Source organism: Chrysemys picta, chromosome 3, assembly GCF_011386835.1.
Source record: "Chrysemys picta bellii isolate R12L10 chromosome 3, ASM1138683v2, whole genome shotgun sequence".
NCBI lineage: Eukaryota > Metazoa > Chordata > Testudines > Emydidae > Chrysemys > Chrysemys picta.
In genome coordinates, this window is record NC_088793.1 from 202,666,451 (window position 1) to 202,679,070 (window position 12,620).

The following is a 12,620-nucleotide window of genomic DNA, read 5'->3' on the forward strand; positions in this document are numbered from 1 at the left end:
GAAGGAAACTGGAATCATGCCTGCTGGAAGTTCACCCCAATAAACATCGAATTGTTTGCACCTTCGGACTTCGGGTCTTGTTGCTCTCTGTTCACGCGAGAAAGACCGGGGTAGTGAGCGGGTGAAGGAATAAAGCCCTCTAAAACCCCCCATCTCCAGTACGCTTATGGTGAGTGCAATGCTATAAGTCACCCTTCATCCCAGACCTGCTCTCCTCTTCAGATGTAGGGACCACCACCATGGTGCTGGGATGTTAGCAAAGCCTCTGACCTGCAAGTCTGCGTCTTTCTCCGCTTCCTTCGCGTGGCCTGCCTCCAGGAGAGCTTCGATGGATTTGATCCTCTCCGTGAGCCGCTCGTTTTCAGAGCTGGCTTCTAGCAGCTTCACTTTCAGGCTGCTCAGCTCCTCCGATTTACTTTTCACCTCTGCTTCATAGGACAGCAGCTTGGCTTCAGACTCTGCCAGAGGACGGTGGGTAGAGGAGAAAGAGACAAGTTAGATGTGCACAAATTCAAAGAGGGAGAGAGATAGCAGGCGGTTATTTGCAGGCTCACCCGGAAGAATGCTCGTGTTTCATTGTAGCGCACACTGCAGTGAAAGAGTGATGGATTTTCGACAAGATGGTTGGCCAAAAAGTACACCCCAAATATCGGCTTTAACCTGCAAGTCCTTGTGCATGATACAGCAGGGAGCACACGCTTGTTGTCCTCTAGCGCAAGGGGGAGTGGAGGATCTACCATGCCAAAAGCATGGCACAGGCTGCGGGTCTACGAGAGGCACGTCTGAGCTCCGGACTTGCATGCAGACCTCAACATGCAGGCAGCCGAGTCACCTGCTTGCCACCCCGAGGCAGGAGTAACTGTGACGGCGCAGCAGCACGTCACATAAAGCAACGACTTCACCAGCGCTTCAGCTTTGGGAGTCAGGCCCTTAGCGCAACACCCTCGGCCAGGCAGGACGGAGCCTCAGAGAGGCTAAAATTGGGAACCTCCCGTCTTCTTGCGTATTCGGCATCGCTAGTGCAGCTGCCCCTCTCTGGACCACCCCACCTGAGCGCCTATGGGCCTTTCCCCACAAGAGCCCGCTTCTCCCCACTCCTGCTCTCACCGCTTCACCAGCAGCACCCACAGGCCACCAAATGATCACCATTGGATTGTCCCCGCTCCCGCTGGGCCAGCCGCCGAAACTCAGACACAGAGGCCCGCCCTGCTCGGCTTCAGAAAGGAACGCGATCGCATTCGCGAGGCTAAGGCCGCAGTTTAAGGGCACCGTTTGAGCTCCAGGTCAGAGCGTGCGCACACTCCTGGGCGTCCCTGCAGCGTCCTCTCACCAGCAATGCTCTGCTGCTGGTCCTTCGCCTTCTCCGTGTCCGCCAGCAGGTTCTTGTAGCTGGTCTGGGATTTGCGGAGCTCCTCGCTGACTTCATCCAGCCTCTTCTGCAGCGTCGCCTCAGTTTCTTTTTGAGAAGTCTGCAGGAAGGAGAGAAAAATCAAAAAAGAGAGTGCTAGACACTAAGCCAGTCTGGAAAGAGCAGCCCCATGGCATGTCTGCAAGCTGGGGTTTGAAACCCAGTCCTCCCCCAGCATTCTCCAGGCAGGAAGCATCCACACACACAGTGCTTAATGGTCTTCAATGGTCTCCTTCCCTCAGCTGACAGCAACGTCGTTCTGTGTATAACCCGCCCCCCCATTCCCCAGTTTTGGGCCGTGCTTGTTTCTGTATATTCCTAGGGTGAGATTTTTGAAGCGGGCCTACAATTTCCAACATGGCACAAGCCGGATAGCTAGGGATGCCAATGCATCTAGCCATTCGTGCACGACCATGGAAACTCCACGTGCACGTCAGGTGTGCACAGTTTCCACATCTGAAATTTAGGGCTGGTCCAAAATAATTAATAAATAAATAAATAAATAAAGTCTTATTGAAGAATGTTTCCTGTTGGGAATTCTCATTCCGAAGCAATGCGTCTCTCTGGGGGCTTCACTCCTCCAGGCCTTTAAATTGCCTGGGGGTGATGAACCACTGTGGTGAGCCACCTTTAAAGTCAACCCCAAAACTCCAGCTGGCCCAGGACACAGCTGCTTACCCAGCCAGCGGGGTAGGGAGCATGGTCCGTGCTGAAATCTCCGTCCTGCATTCCTGTGCTGGGAACAATTCAAGGGGCTGGCGAGAGCCTTCCTAGCCTAAGATCCGTCTGTTTCAGTACTAACGTCTCATGCTTTACCCCGTCCCCTCAGTTACCGTGCTCTTGCTGCCCATTCTCACCCCGTCAGGGGGCAGGGTTCCCAGGGGAAGGGCATTTGCTCCCCATGGCAAGAAGGTCCTGCTTATTTTGCTTGCCAATGGCACACGCTAGATGTGTAGCTGAAGCAGCTATAGAATTCAGCCGGCTAGGAACAGAGGGACTCGATACGTTATTACGGTTAAGTGTGTTCGGCTCAGTGGAATTTTCTGTGTGGTTTGGGCGGAGTACAATCCTTCCACATCAAGAAGTGGCAAGAGAACCTCCCCCTCCCAGCCGGCCCTTCATGGAGGCACAAGAGCAAAGAATGTGATGATCACGCTAAAAGAGAAACTCTCTTCATTTCTCCTCCCCTACCCCCTTTCCGACGAGAACCCCCGGTGAGGATAAAGTTATAGCGATCTGTGGCCAACACTCCCTCCCATTGGTCCCGTTCCTACAGCTGCCAGCAGGGAGGATATCTGAAACTGAAAGCTTTTCAGAGGGATGACAACATTGTGCAACCGCACAAACTTAGCTCAGGTATTGGGCAACACTTAAAAGTTCCTAAGTCACTTAAGAGCCTAAGTCACTTGAGACTGACTCAGTCTCCAAGATCAGATCTACATACACACAAATATCTACATACCAACCATGGTCACAGCTAGCTCTCTTTCCCTATAAAGATACCCTAATTTAAGGTGACACGGTGATACAGAGATTATTCACTTGGAAATATTTCAGTCAGGTGCCCATTATTTCGTTAACATTAAAGGATGCAGCAGGTAGGCAGAGTTGTAGATCATGCAGAGAAGCCAGTGTTACGTGTCAAGAGGCCTGCGTTTGTCTGGTAGCCACGTGGCCCTCAAGCTTGCATGCCTGAGCCCTTGTGGCCACTTCAAAGGAGGTCCCTCCTGAGACGTGACCCATTCCCCGGTTCCATTCCATCTTACTGCAGCCAGGTAAGCGCACAGTTCAACAGAAGTGCGCATGCTTTGTACATGTACTAACGCGTATTGGGAAGAGCCTATTCTGAACTGGGAGTTATCAGAGGCATCAAACCACATCTCAGGAGAGAAGAGGGAGTTTACAGCAAAGCGATATTAAGGTTTCTGTGAGAGCTGTAACGCGAGATCGTTCTCCGCTACTATGAAGCTGGGAGTTCCTGCTGTTGCTGAATGCGCGCCAACATCATTTCAGGAGATCGTGGCAGCCAGCCACCTCTTTAGGCCCAACTTCCTTGCGTGTCATCTGTGCGTGTGAGGAAGAAGCAATACCGCAAGTCTCCCCTTTAATCAAACTACAGCCGGAGGATCAATATTTTTTGCTATGAGGCGCTGTAGGTTACTCGGTCCATACGCTGCGCGCCATGTATCCACTGCTCTTATATTGACACCCAGCGCTGTAGTGTTTAAGCGCCTCCCAAGTGGTAACAAAACAAGCCACCAAAAACTAAAAATCCAGCCAACAGAAAAAAAACATTCCCCCATCAGTAATGCAAAACCAGTTTTCTCACCTATCTGCAGGTAAACAAGGTCTGACAGAGCAGAGGTTGAGAGAGACAGAGTGCAAGGTACATTTCATATCATGAACCCCCTCACACGAGACACACACTGCTGGTAAATTTCAGAGTGGAACTATTTTTATGATGCTCCTGTTATCAAGCAGATGGCAATCGTTGTTCTAGAGTGCCCGAGTCACGTGTCACTTTGACCTGCTCCATGCTGCAGCCGCACTTGGCAGCGGCACAGTTGGGTTGGACATTTATATGGCTGAGAATATGCAGAGTTATTTTAAAAACCAAACAAGAGCTTAGGCAGGGTTGTAAACCCTCATGCTCCAGGGCGAGCGCCAGCCTCTGGAGTGCTGGGGGTCAGGAGGGAATTTTCCATGGGGGCAGATTATCTCCCAATTGCTTATGCAGGGCTTCTTCAATCTTCCCCTGAGGCATCTGGTGCCTGCCCCTGTCTGAGGTGGGATTCAGGAATAGGAGAATCACTGGTATGGCAGTTTTATGTGAGGACAGCACTAATGTGCCAGACAACTTTGGACCAGTGTCTGGTATCTTCAGCAGCACTCAGTGTTAAAGCCCCATTACACTAATAGTGTTTTTAGTTTGTTTTACCTCATGTGAGGCTAGGCTCATCTTTCTGGTGGCAGCTGACACTCTCTGGGACAGGGAAGAGGCTACGGGGGTGAAGGCGGCCAATGGTCAGTTTTTTGACCACCAGTTTCCATCAGAATAGAAACGGGCCTGGCGAAGTGGTGCTAAGGCTGAACAGATCAACCCCAGGTTTATCATCAACTGCATTTTTGGTGTCCTGAGGAATTTCTTTTTAAAATGGAGATTTCCGCTCCCCCGCCCCCCATCTCAGGCTTAGTACCACCTTTTGAGCGTCTGTCAGTGATGCAATATGCCCACCTTGTAAGTCTATGGTGTACAGGCTAACATGGGGGGGAAGGGAAGGGATGTGAAGAGGTTGATTTTTCAGCAAGAAATAGGCCCGAGACAATACTCTTCCTTATGAAGAAGTCTTTACCAATTCATAGTCTAAATATTCCATGTTATTAGCTACTCGTTTGGCCATTACTGCTGGGCAAGAAACTGTTCCCTGTCCCGCACAAACCTGCGGTTGGGGGGGGGGGGGGGGGGAATGTTTCGGTCCAGAACTGACCAGGAAAAAAAAAAAAAATTACCAATTTTCATGAGCTGAAAATCCAGAATCATCATTTCATAGAAGTATTTTTGTTTTGCTTTTGGCCAATTTTTTTTTTAAACCAATTAGCGTAAAATTTCAAACCCGCTGTTTTGAACCAGAAATATTTCATTTCTAAAAGGTGGAAATGGAACAATGTATGGACTGTCTCATCTCCCTCTCCCCTCCGCCCCCCCACCTCAGTGGAAAAAATTCATCGAGCCCAACACCCTTTCCCGCAAAGCTTCCATTTGGCTAATCAGTATTTTGACAGAAAGACATTTCATCCATAAACTCTCCCCCAGCTCTAACTGGAATAGCACCCACTGCTCCACAACTTAATTAGGACCCTGTTGTGCCACATGCTGCACAGACAGCAAGAAACAGCTTTGGTTCCAAACAGACGCCATCGTTCGCCTACGTTTTATCCCCATTTTACAGCGGGGAAACTGAGGCACCGAGCTTTACATGACTTGCTCAACCAAACACGAGATCTCCAGCGTCCCAGTCCGATACCTAACCACAAGACCATCCTTCCTCTGTGTGAGAAGCAGCTACAATAAAGGTAGATACTTCAGAGAAGAAAGCCACATGACTAGCAGAAAAACAAACCAGTGGTTTGTTGGCACAGTGCTGACCTGGAGCTGGTTGATTTGTTTTTCATATGCAGCAGCCTTTATCTCCAAGTTCTTCTTCTGTTGCTCCTCCTGGTGAAGCGTCTCCGATTTCTCAGACAGCTCTTTCATTAGTTTACTGCACTCTTGCCGCAGCTTGGCTAGTTCCGCATTTTGCCTGGACAGACAGACAGACCAGTTACATTTCTGTATAGACTCATACTATTCCAGCTCAGTGGGACTGGGGCTATCTCATCAGCCTCAATCCTACACTTGCATAGGTGCTGGAAGGAGGGGTGCTGCCGCACCCCCTGGCTTGAAGTGGTTTCCATTCTAGACAGGGTTTGGCTCTTGGCACCCCCACTATACAAATTGTTCCAGTGCCCCTGTACACTGGAAACATATTTTTACTGCATTACTTAAGATGCAAATATTTAGAGACGGGTCATTTTCCTGCTTCCCCAAATGTCTAATTTCCTTTATGGGAGAGAACCTCTTTAGCAAGAAAAGTCACAATGAAGTTAAATCACCTTTTCAAAAGATGGAGTTTCATTCTTAGGACGTAAAAATCTGAGGATTTATGTTTCCGGACATAAAAAGGAAGTTCTCTAAGCATTTGGAGTTGAGTCAACAATTACTTTAAAGCTTTTATATAAAAACTAAATCGTCAATGATCTCTTATTTTAAAGAGATGCGTTTAATATGCACTGGCTAGTTCTTGTTTCTCTATTGTTACTCTCCCTTTTCTCTTATTCTACAGCCAAAAAAAATTGGAGTTTTTTTAAATCCAATTAGGAAGTACAAGATTTTCCATCAATCATGTATGCAATGTTATTTTAAATCAGGGTGGATAATTAACTAGGGTAGTTTAGATCTAGGTTAGACAGACACTGAAGAGCAAAGAGTGAAACTGAACAGTATAATTTACCTGCACTAAACAAGACACCTATGGTTTTACTATATAGTCTGCAATCAATCAGGAAGTAAGGGGGGAATGGGAACAGGGACAATCTAGTGATCCCTTCTGGACTTGAACTCTATGAAGCTATAAAGCTAGAAAAATGATCCAAGTTCAATCACCAAATATTCTGAAGCCCTCAAACACAAAGAGCCCCATCACAATGCATGAGCCAGGAGTCTGTTAGTCTTCACAGATGGCAGCTAAACTGAATTTTACTTCAGAAAATGATATTTGAGTGCTGAGTGTTATGGAGTTGGGCTCAATTCAAGCCCTGGTTAGGTCAGGCAAAGGAGTTCTATCATTTACATCACAATTTAACTGCCCCATAATTCAGTGTGAATTAGCAGTCTGCTCCAGAACTAGATGGATGGGGTGTGGGAAGGCAAGCATTTTGCAATACATCGGTAATAATGCTGGGTGGAAAATAAGTTCCCACCCACAGAAGACTGAAGGGGTTTAATTAATAAAAAAAAAAAAAAAAACCTGCCCTGGTGCCTCCTGGGAGTTGTAGTTTGGGTACCTCATGCTCGCATTGTCCTCTATTGGCCATGCTCAACAGACTACATCGCCTGTGGTGTCAATTTCACTTCCTATCAAGGGAAGGCAGTGCATGAATAGGGGCACCTGAACTATAACTCCCATGAAGCATCACAGTGACCATGTGCTTTTCCAGCTGAAAACATTGACTTAACATGCCCCAAGCGCCCCCACCCCAAAAAAAAACCCACCACGTTTTCTGCAGAGAACGCAGACATTTTTCCCTCAAGAAAACGGAGTCATCCAAAAAACAAAAAACTGATTTCAAAAGACAAAGGATTCAACAGAAAGCTTGCAACCAGCTCTAACTGGCAGAGAGACGGGGAAGCTTGGAGCGTGCCTTACTTTCATGGGCACTGGATGTGCCCTGTGGTGGTTGGCAGGTTGGACTTTTGGAAGGGAGGAAGACCGCGTAGTAAAGCTACCCTACAGGACCCATGTCTGCGGCTCACGTCCGTGTATTCACCAAAACACATTTTCTTACTTGCTCTCCGTCTGGCTGGTGGCTTGGTTCAGAGCATCCCGCAGGATCGAGTTCTCCTGCTGCAAGCGAGCTAGCTGCGTGCTGGGGCCGTTCTCAAGCTGTTCTTGAAGAGTCCGAATCTGGAAGAGCAAGGACGTCAGTATGCGGGGGATGCCTCCCATGGCGCGCTGGGCCCAAGACTACAGCAACAGTTTTCCTTTATTTAAAGGAACCCACAGAAACCCTGATTTCCCCCCTCCCCCCACTTGGGCACTGTAGCAAAAGCCTGGCTTTCTACAGACGTGCCCGTCTGCCCCCAAACCCCTTGCCCTCCCTTTTTATTACATCTTTTACCATATTGGTTATAATCAAATGCAGAGCTCAAGATAAAGCATGTGAGAAAGGGGGAGGACATTCCTCCCCACACCCAGAAGCCACTGAGTAGGGGGAAATTCTGTGACAAGATCTAAATCTTAGACAGTTCCTGTGAGATCCTTTCACCTCTCCTCCTCCCCTAACCCTACCCCAAGTAAGTACGTTTGGAAAGGTATTTTTGGAGGGGGAGGGGAGGGGAAGGGAAATGGAATGACACTTTCTCCAGCTTCAGAAGTGTTTATAAAGTTACTTTGGTCCATTCCGGCCTTAAGATCCATTAATCCTAAACTCCAAAAGGGGACTCCAGCTGTGGGAAGTACTTAGATGTTAAAGCCAGTGGTCACAGCTTCAGCCATGCCAAAGCAGGTGGAGTTGGGGGTCCCTTTGGGGTTTTGAATGCAGTTTACCTTAGATCTCCAAGGAAACAAAGCCCTGCAAACCAGTGTCTGCTCCCAGTGCTGCCAGAGCGCAGATTAAGTCTAGTAGGCGTCTGTTTTTAAGCATAAATGCATCTCCTACCTTTCCTTGCAACTGCTGGGTTTCGTTCACATGATCCTGGTAACTAGCCTGCATGCGAGCTTGCACGGCGGTAATATCTTGTTCACGTGCCAACAGCTGCTCTTTCAACTTGGTTTCGACAGCGACGGTCTTGGCCTTCTCAGCTGCAAGCTCCTTCAAGGAGAGGAGATGCTTTTAATTCTCAGCAACTTTTCTTTAAAAAAAGAGACACCTCACAATCTAACACATTTAAGCGTTCAGCAATTTTATAGCCAGAGGACATCCATCCAATTCCATGCTAACACAGCATTAGCCAGCACCGTTGATCTGAATTATTCAACTCCAACAAAACCTTATGTTTGTTGCTGAATGCTGTTTTGAGTGCTGTAGCCGCTACAGTTCAACATGAGGTCAGCTAAGGGAGAGGAGTAAGACATCCTAGAGTTTCACCAGATGAATAACCTTTCTATTACACACACGTGTCCAAGCGGGAAAGCCACGCCACAAGGCGGCACCACTGTTCTTTAGTTGTTTTGCGGTCCCACTGCACTATTCTGCTCCATTAACTCACACAGGTCACAAGCAGATTTGTGACACCAGCTAGGACAAGATTAGAGAATATTTGCAGGATGGGTGGCTAATTTCCAGAGTCTCACACACACACACCACTTATTAAATCAGGTCCAGATCATGGCTTGGCCTGAACAGAGGGTGTAAGGGCTTCCTTATTGGCTTTCAGCTTTAATTAGAGCAGGAGCTGAAGTTTGGTTCCAGAGTGCAAGGCGGTAGAGAGGCTAGTGTGTCGTCAGAGGGATACTCATCCCTGGCTCCAATGAAGACACTACATTGAAATTTTCACATTCACTATTTGCAAGGAGAGGAGAAGAATCTCTACGATTAGGGTGGATCTAGACGAGTTTGGTTCTTTCCACCCTTCTCCCCTTTACCGCCAATAACCCACCTTGCTATTACATAGCGATTCTGGGAGCCTAGGAGAGGTGACTAGTTTTGACCTGTTCTGGCCCCCATTGACTGCACAGCCTCAGAAAATATTTGCATTAAAAGTCAACACTAGGATTTTAGATCTCGGCTGGATTCTGGGAGGGAGGCTTCCATACCAGCTCAGAAACAGAATCAGTGTGGTTACACTGTACAACTCATTTGGATTTAAAAGAGCATCCTCCTTCCAGTGAAGGATAGCAAGGACGTGAACATGCATGAAGCTGCCTCGGATCCATTGAACTGTGCAGAATTCTCCCCCCCAAACAAAGAAAGCAAAACGTTTGTTGGAATTTTGCAGAAGGCGTTTTTCTGGATAGCCACAGCCCTGTGAGCGTGTGACACAGACTTCTGTGGGTGAGCTCTTTTGGACAGAGACTGTCTTTTTCTTCTCTGTTTGTACAACACCTAGTACAATGAGATCCCTAGGTGCTACCACAGTTCAGATCGTAAACGTGCCTGGTATAGAATCAGTGTCACACCAGAAATGAGCTCTCTGAAGAATTTTACATGCCAGACAGCTAGATTTGAGAGCCCACTGAGAAATACTGGCAGCAGGGGAGCATGTCAGATAGACACTTTCTCCATCTTCCTCCATCATGCAGGCTAAAGCCAATGTGAGCGGTCCAGAACAGGGAATGGAGGAGACCACGCTGGCCTCACCTTAGTGAGCTCCCTCAGTTTGTTTTTGGCAGCAGATGCATCCTCTTGTTCAGTAGCAAGTTGCTTTTCTTTCTCTTCCAACTGACGTTTCAGAGTAGTAACCGGGTCCCCTTTCTGAGTCGCCTGCGAAGCAGAGACCACATGTTATTTGTGCAATCCGAAAGATTAGCAGGAATTTGTGCCTAAACTGCCCAGTGCATCAGCGGGGAAGCAGACTCAGTAAGAATGCAAACACTTGGGTGGACAGAGCATGCAGAAGGTGGTTTCTAGCCAACCCTCGCTTAATCTCGTCACGTGGGGAAAGGGCGTTTCCCACTGCAAAGGGCAACAAATTGAGTACCTGGCATGGGATTGAAAGCTAGTATGCCAACACAGCATGTCCCTACCTTCCAGAAGGCTAGTCATTTGGACAGCCACACCGAAGAGTCAAGCAACAACAAAACTACACAGCCAGATCCTCGGCTCGCAGAACTCCGCTGACGTCACCAGCGGATAAGAGATCTAGACAGCCCTCCGCATGCACTGTATTTTAAGGGGATGCACCACGGAAGGACTTTAGAACTGCTGGCACCAAGACACTGCAAGGAAAGCGTTAATAAAACCTAGCACTGATGTAGCACTTTTCACCAGTAGATCTCAAGGCACTTTACAAAGGAGGTCAATAGCATTATCCCCATTTTGCAGATGGGGACACAGAGAGGGGAAGTGACTTGCCCAGCATCACCCAGCAAAGCAGTTGTAGAGCTGGGAAGAGTGTCCAGGACTCCTGAATCCCAGTCCAGTGTCCTGTCCACTATCAGCATTCTCCCCCCAGCTGACCTTGAACCGATGGAGTTTTCCTTTAATTGCTACATGCAATGCTGGGATTCGCGCTCAGTGGAGTGGCAGGTTCTAGAGAGATTAGTATTCTAACTACGAGGACAGTTCAGTGCCACAGTGTGCCAAGGAACAAAATCCTGTCGTCTCAGTCCCGTGAGGTATATGTGCCAATGCAGGAGTCCTCACAAGGCTTCTGATGCCCGAGGAGGCCGTGGCACTATATAACCCTGGAAGTCAGAGCTTCCCTAATTACGTTTATGGAACGGATGGGTGCTTTGAGCAGCCAACTACGGCCACTGCTGAGAAACGCTCTCGTCTGACTTTAAGAACGTTACAGAAAGGGAGAGTTCTGCAAAACTGATTTACACTCATGCAAGGCAAGTACGTTATCGCTGAAGAGCGGGGGCCAGATCCTCAATGGGTGTAAGTCACCCAGCTCCATTCCTTACACCAGGAGCGGATGTGGCGCCCGCCATCTTCTGGTGGCATTCTACAATGCATCTGAATTTAACATGTAAGGTAGAGACAAACGACACCATGCCGTTACTGTTGGTTCTCCCTTCGTTATTCAGGGATCAGCTTTTTGTAACTAGAGAGTTACAGTACCGTATGCCAGGTGTCCTGAACGCCTGCTTTATCGGTCAGGATCTCGATGAGCTGCTGAGCCTCTCCCTCGCTGAAAACCATGCTGCTAATGGTGGAAACCAGGGTCTTGTATGGGAGGTAGAGGGGGCCATCAGCATCTGTAGGAACTAGAGAAGGAAAAGTAAGAGATTCACATAAATCATTGAATTATCCACGGCCGGACACTAGGGGGTTCTCACATGCACATGATTTAGTTGAACTGGTGCAAGTCCCTGTGCAGACACACTTGTTTTGGTTTAAGAGCCTCTTATTTCACTAGCTGAAACTGTTCCTAAACTGACTTAAGCTAAACCAAAATAAGTCCGTCTTAAATTCAGTCAGTATCCACAGAGCGGCCTTTTGCACGGGTTTAATTAAAAAAAAAAAAAAAAAAATCACTTGAGGTTGTAGTGCAAAATTAGGAACAAGGAAGACTTTGACAGCACATGCAGTTCTCAACATACAGCTAAACTGGTTCATGAGACTATTCATACACCACATATGTTATCTTATAGCACCAAGCATAATAAAGTCATCTTTGGTGTATTGTCTTCTTTCTTACTAACACATTTCTCTAGTTCCAGGGTTCTCAAACTGTGGGTCGTAACCCTATTTTAATGGGGTCGCCAGGGCTGGTGTTAGACTTGCTGGGGCCCGGGGCCAAAGCTGAAGTCCGAGGGCTTCAGCCCTGGGTGGCGGGGCTCAGGTTAAAGGCCCCCTTCCTAAGGCTGATTCCTTTGGGCTTCGGCTTTTGTCCCCCCTCCACCTCCCGGAGTGGCGGGGCTCGGGTGGGCTCAGGCTTCGGTCTTCCTCCTGGGGTCATGTAGTAATTTTTGTTGTCAGAAGGGCAATGGAGTTTGAGAACCGCTGACCTACTTAGAACCTCACAGACCATAACTTTATAAAGTGACCTTTAATAGACTAGAGTGGAATGAATTTTGGACACACCCAATCTAGGTTAGTTTTAGTTCCATATTCCAGCTCTGGGATTCTAATACAGCCTAATCATTTAGAAACCTTCAGGAAATCAGCATCTTCAGCTAGTCTGCACATAGTGAGTGGTGAGGCCACAGCGCGTGGGCCGTTTGCAGATACAGTCTGATTTTCCAGAGCGCTGGAAGTTCACAAAAATGCGATAGTCTCCAGTAAT

At 48.0% G+C, this 12,620-nt stretch overlaps 1 protein-coding gene across 8 annotated transcripts in view; it reads right to left on the reverse strand.

The window, feature by feature from the left end:
• RRBP1 (ribosome binding protein 1) overlaps positions 1-12,620 on the reverse strand; it is a 55,957-nt gene that overhangs the window by 19,763 nt on the left and 23,574 nt on the right. For all 8 annotated transcript variants that reach the window (XM_005287455.5, XM_005287452.5, XM_065589808.1 and 5 more), the window contains 7 exons: positions 11,453-11,598; positions 10,028-10,150; positions 8,387-8,539; positions 7,514-7,632; positions 5,556-5,709; positions 1,331-1,469; positions 271-458 (listed from right to left, as the gene is read on the reverse strand). In XM_005287455.5, the coding sequence (XP_005287512.1) occupies positions 271-458; positions 1,331-1,469; positions 5,556-5,709; positions 7,514-7,632; positions 8,387-8,539; positions 10,028-10,150; positions 11,453-11,598 (1,022 nt within the window). The remainder of the gene's footprint in view (positions 1-270; positions 459-1,330; positions 1,470-5,555; positions 5,710-7,513; positions 7,633-8,386; positions 8,540-10,027; positions 10,151-11,452; positions 11,599-12,620) is intronic.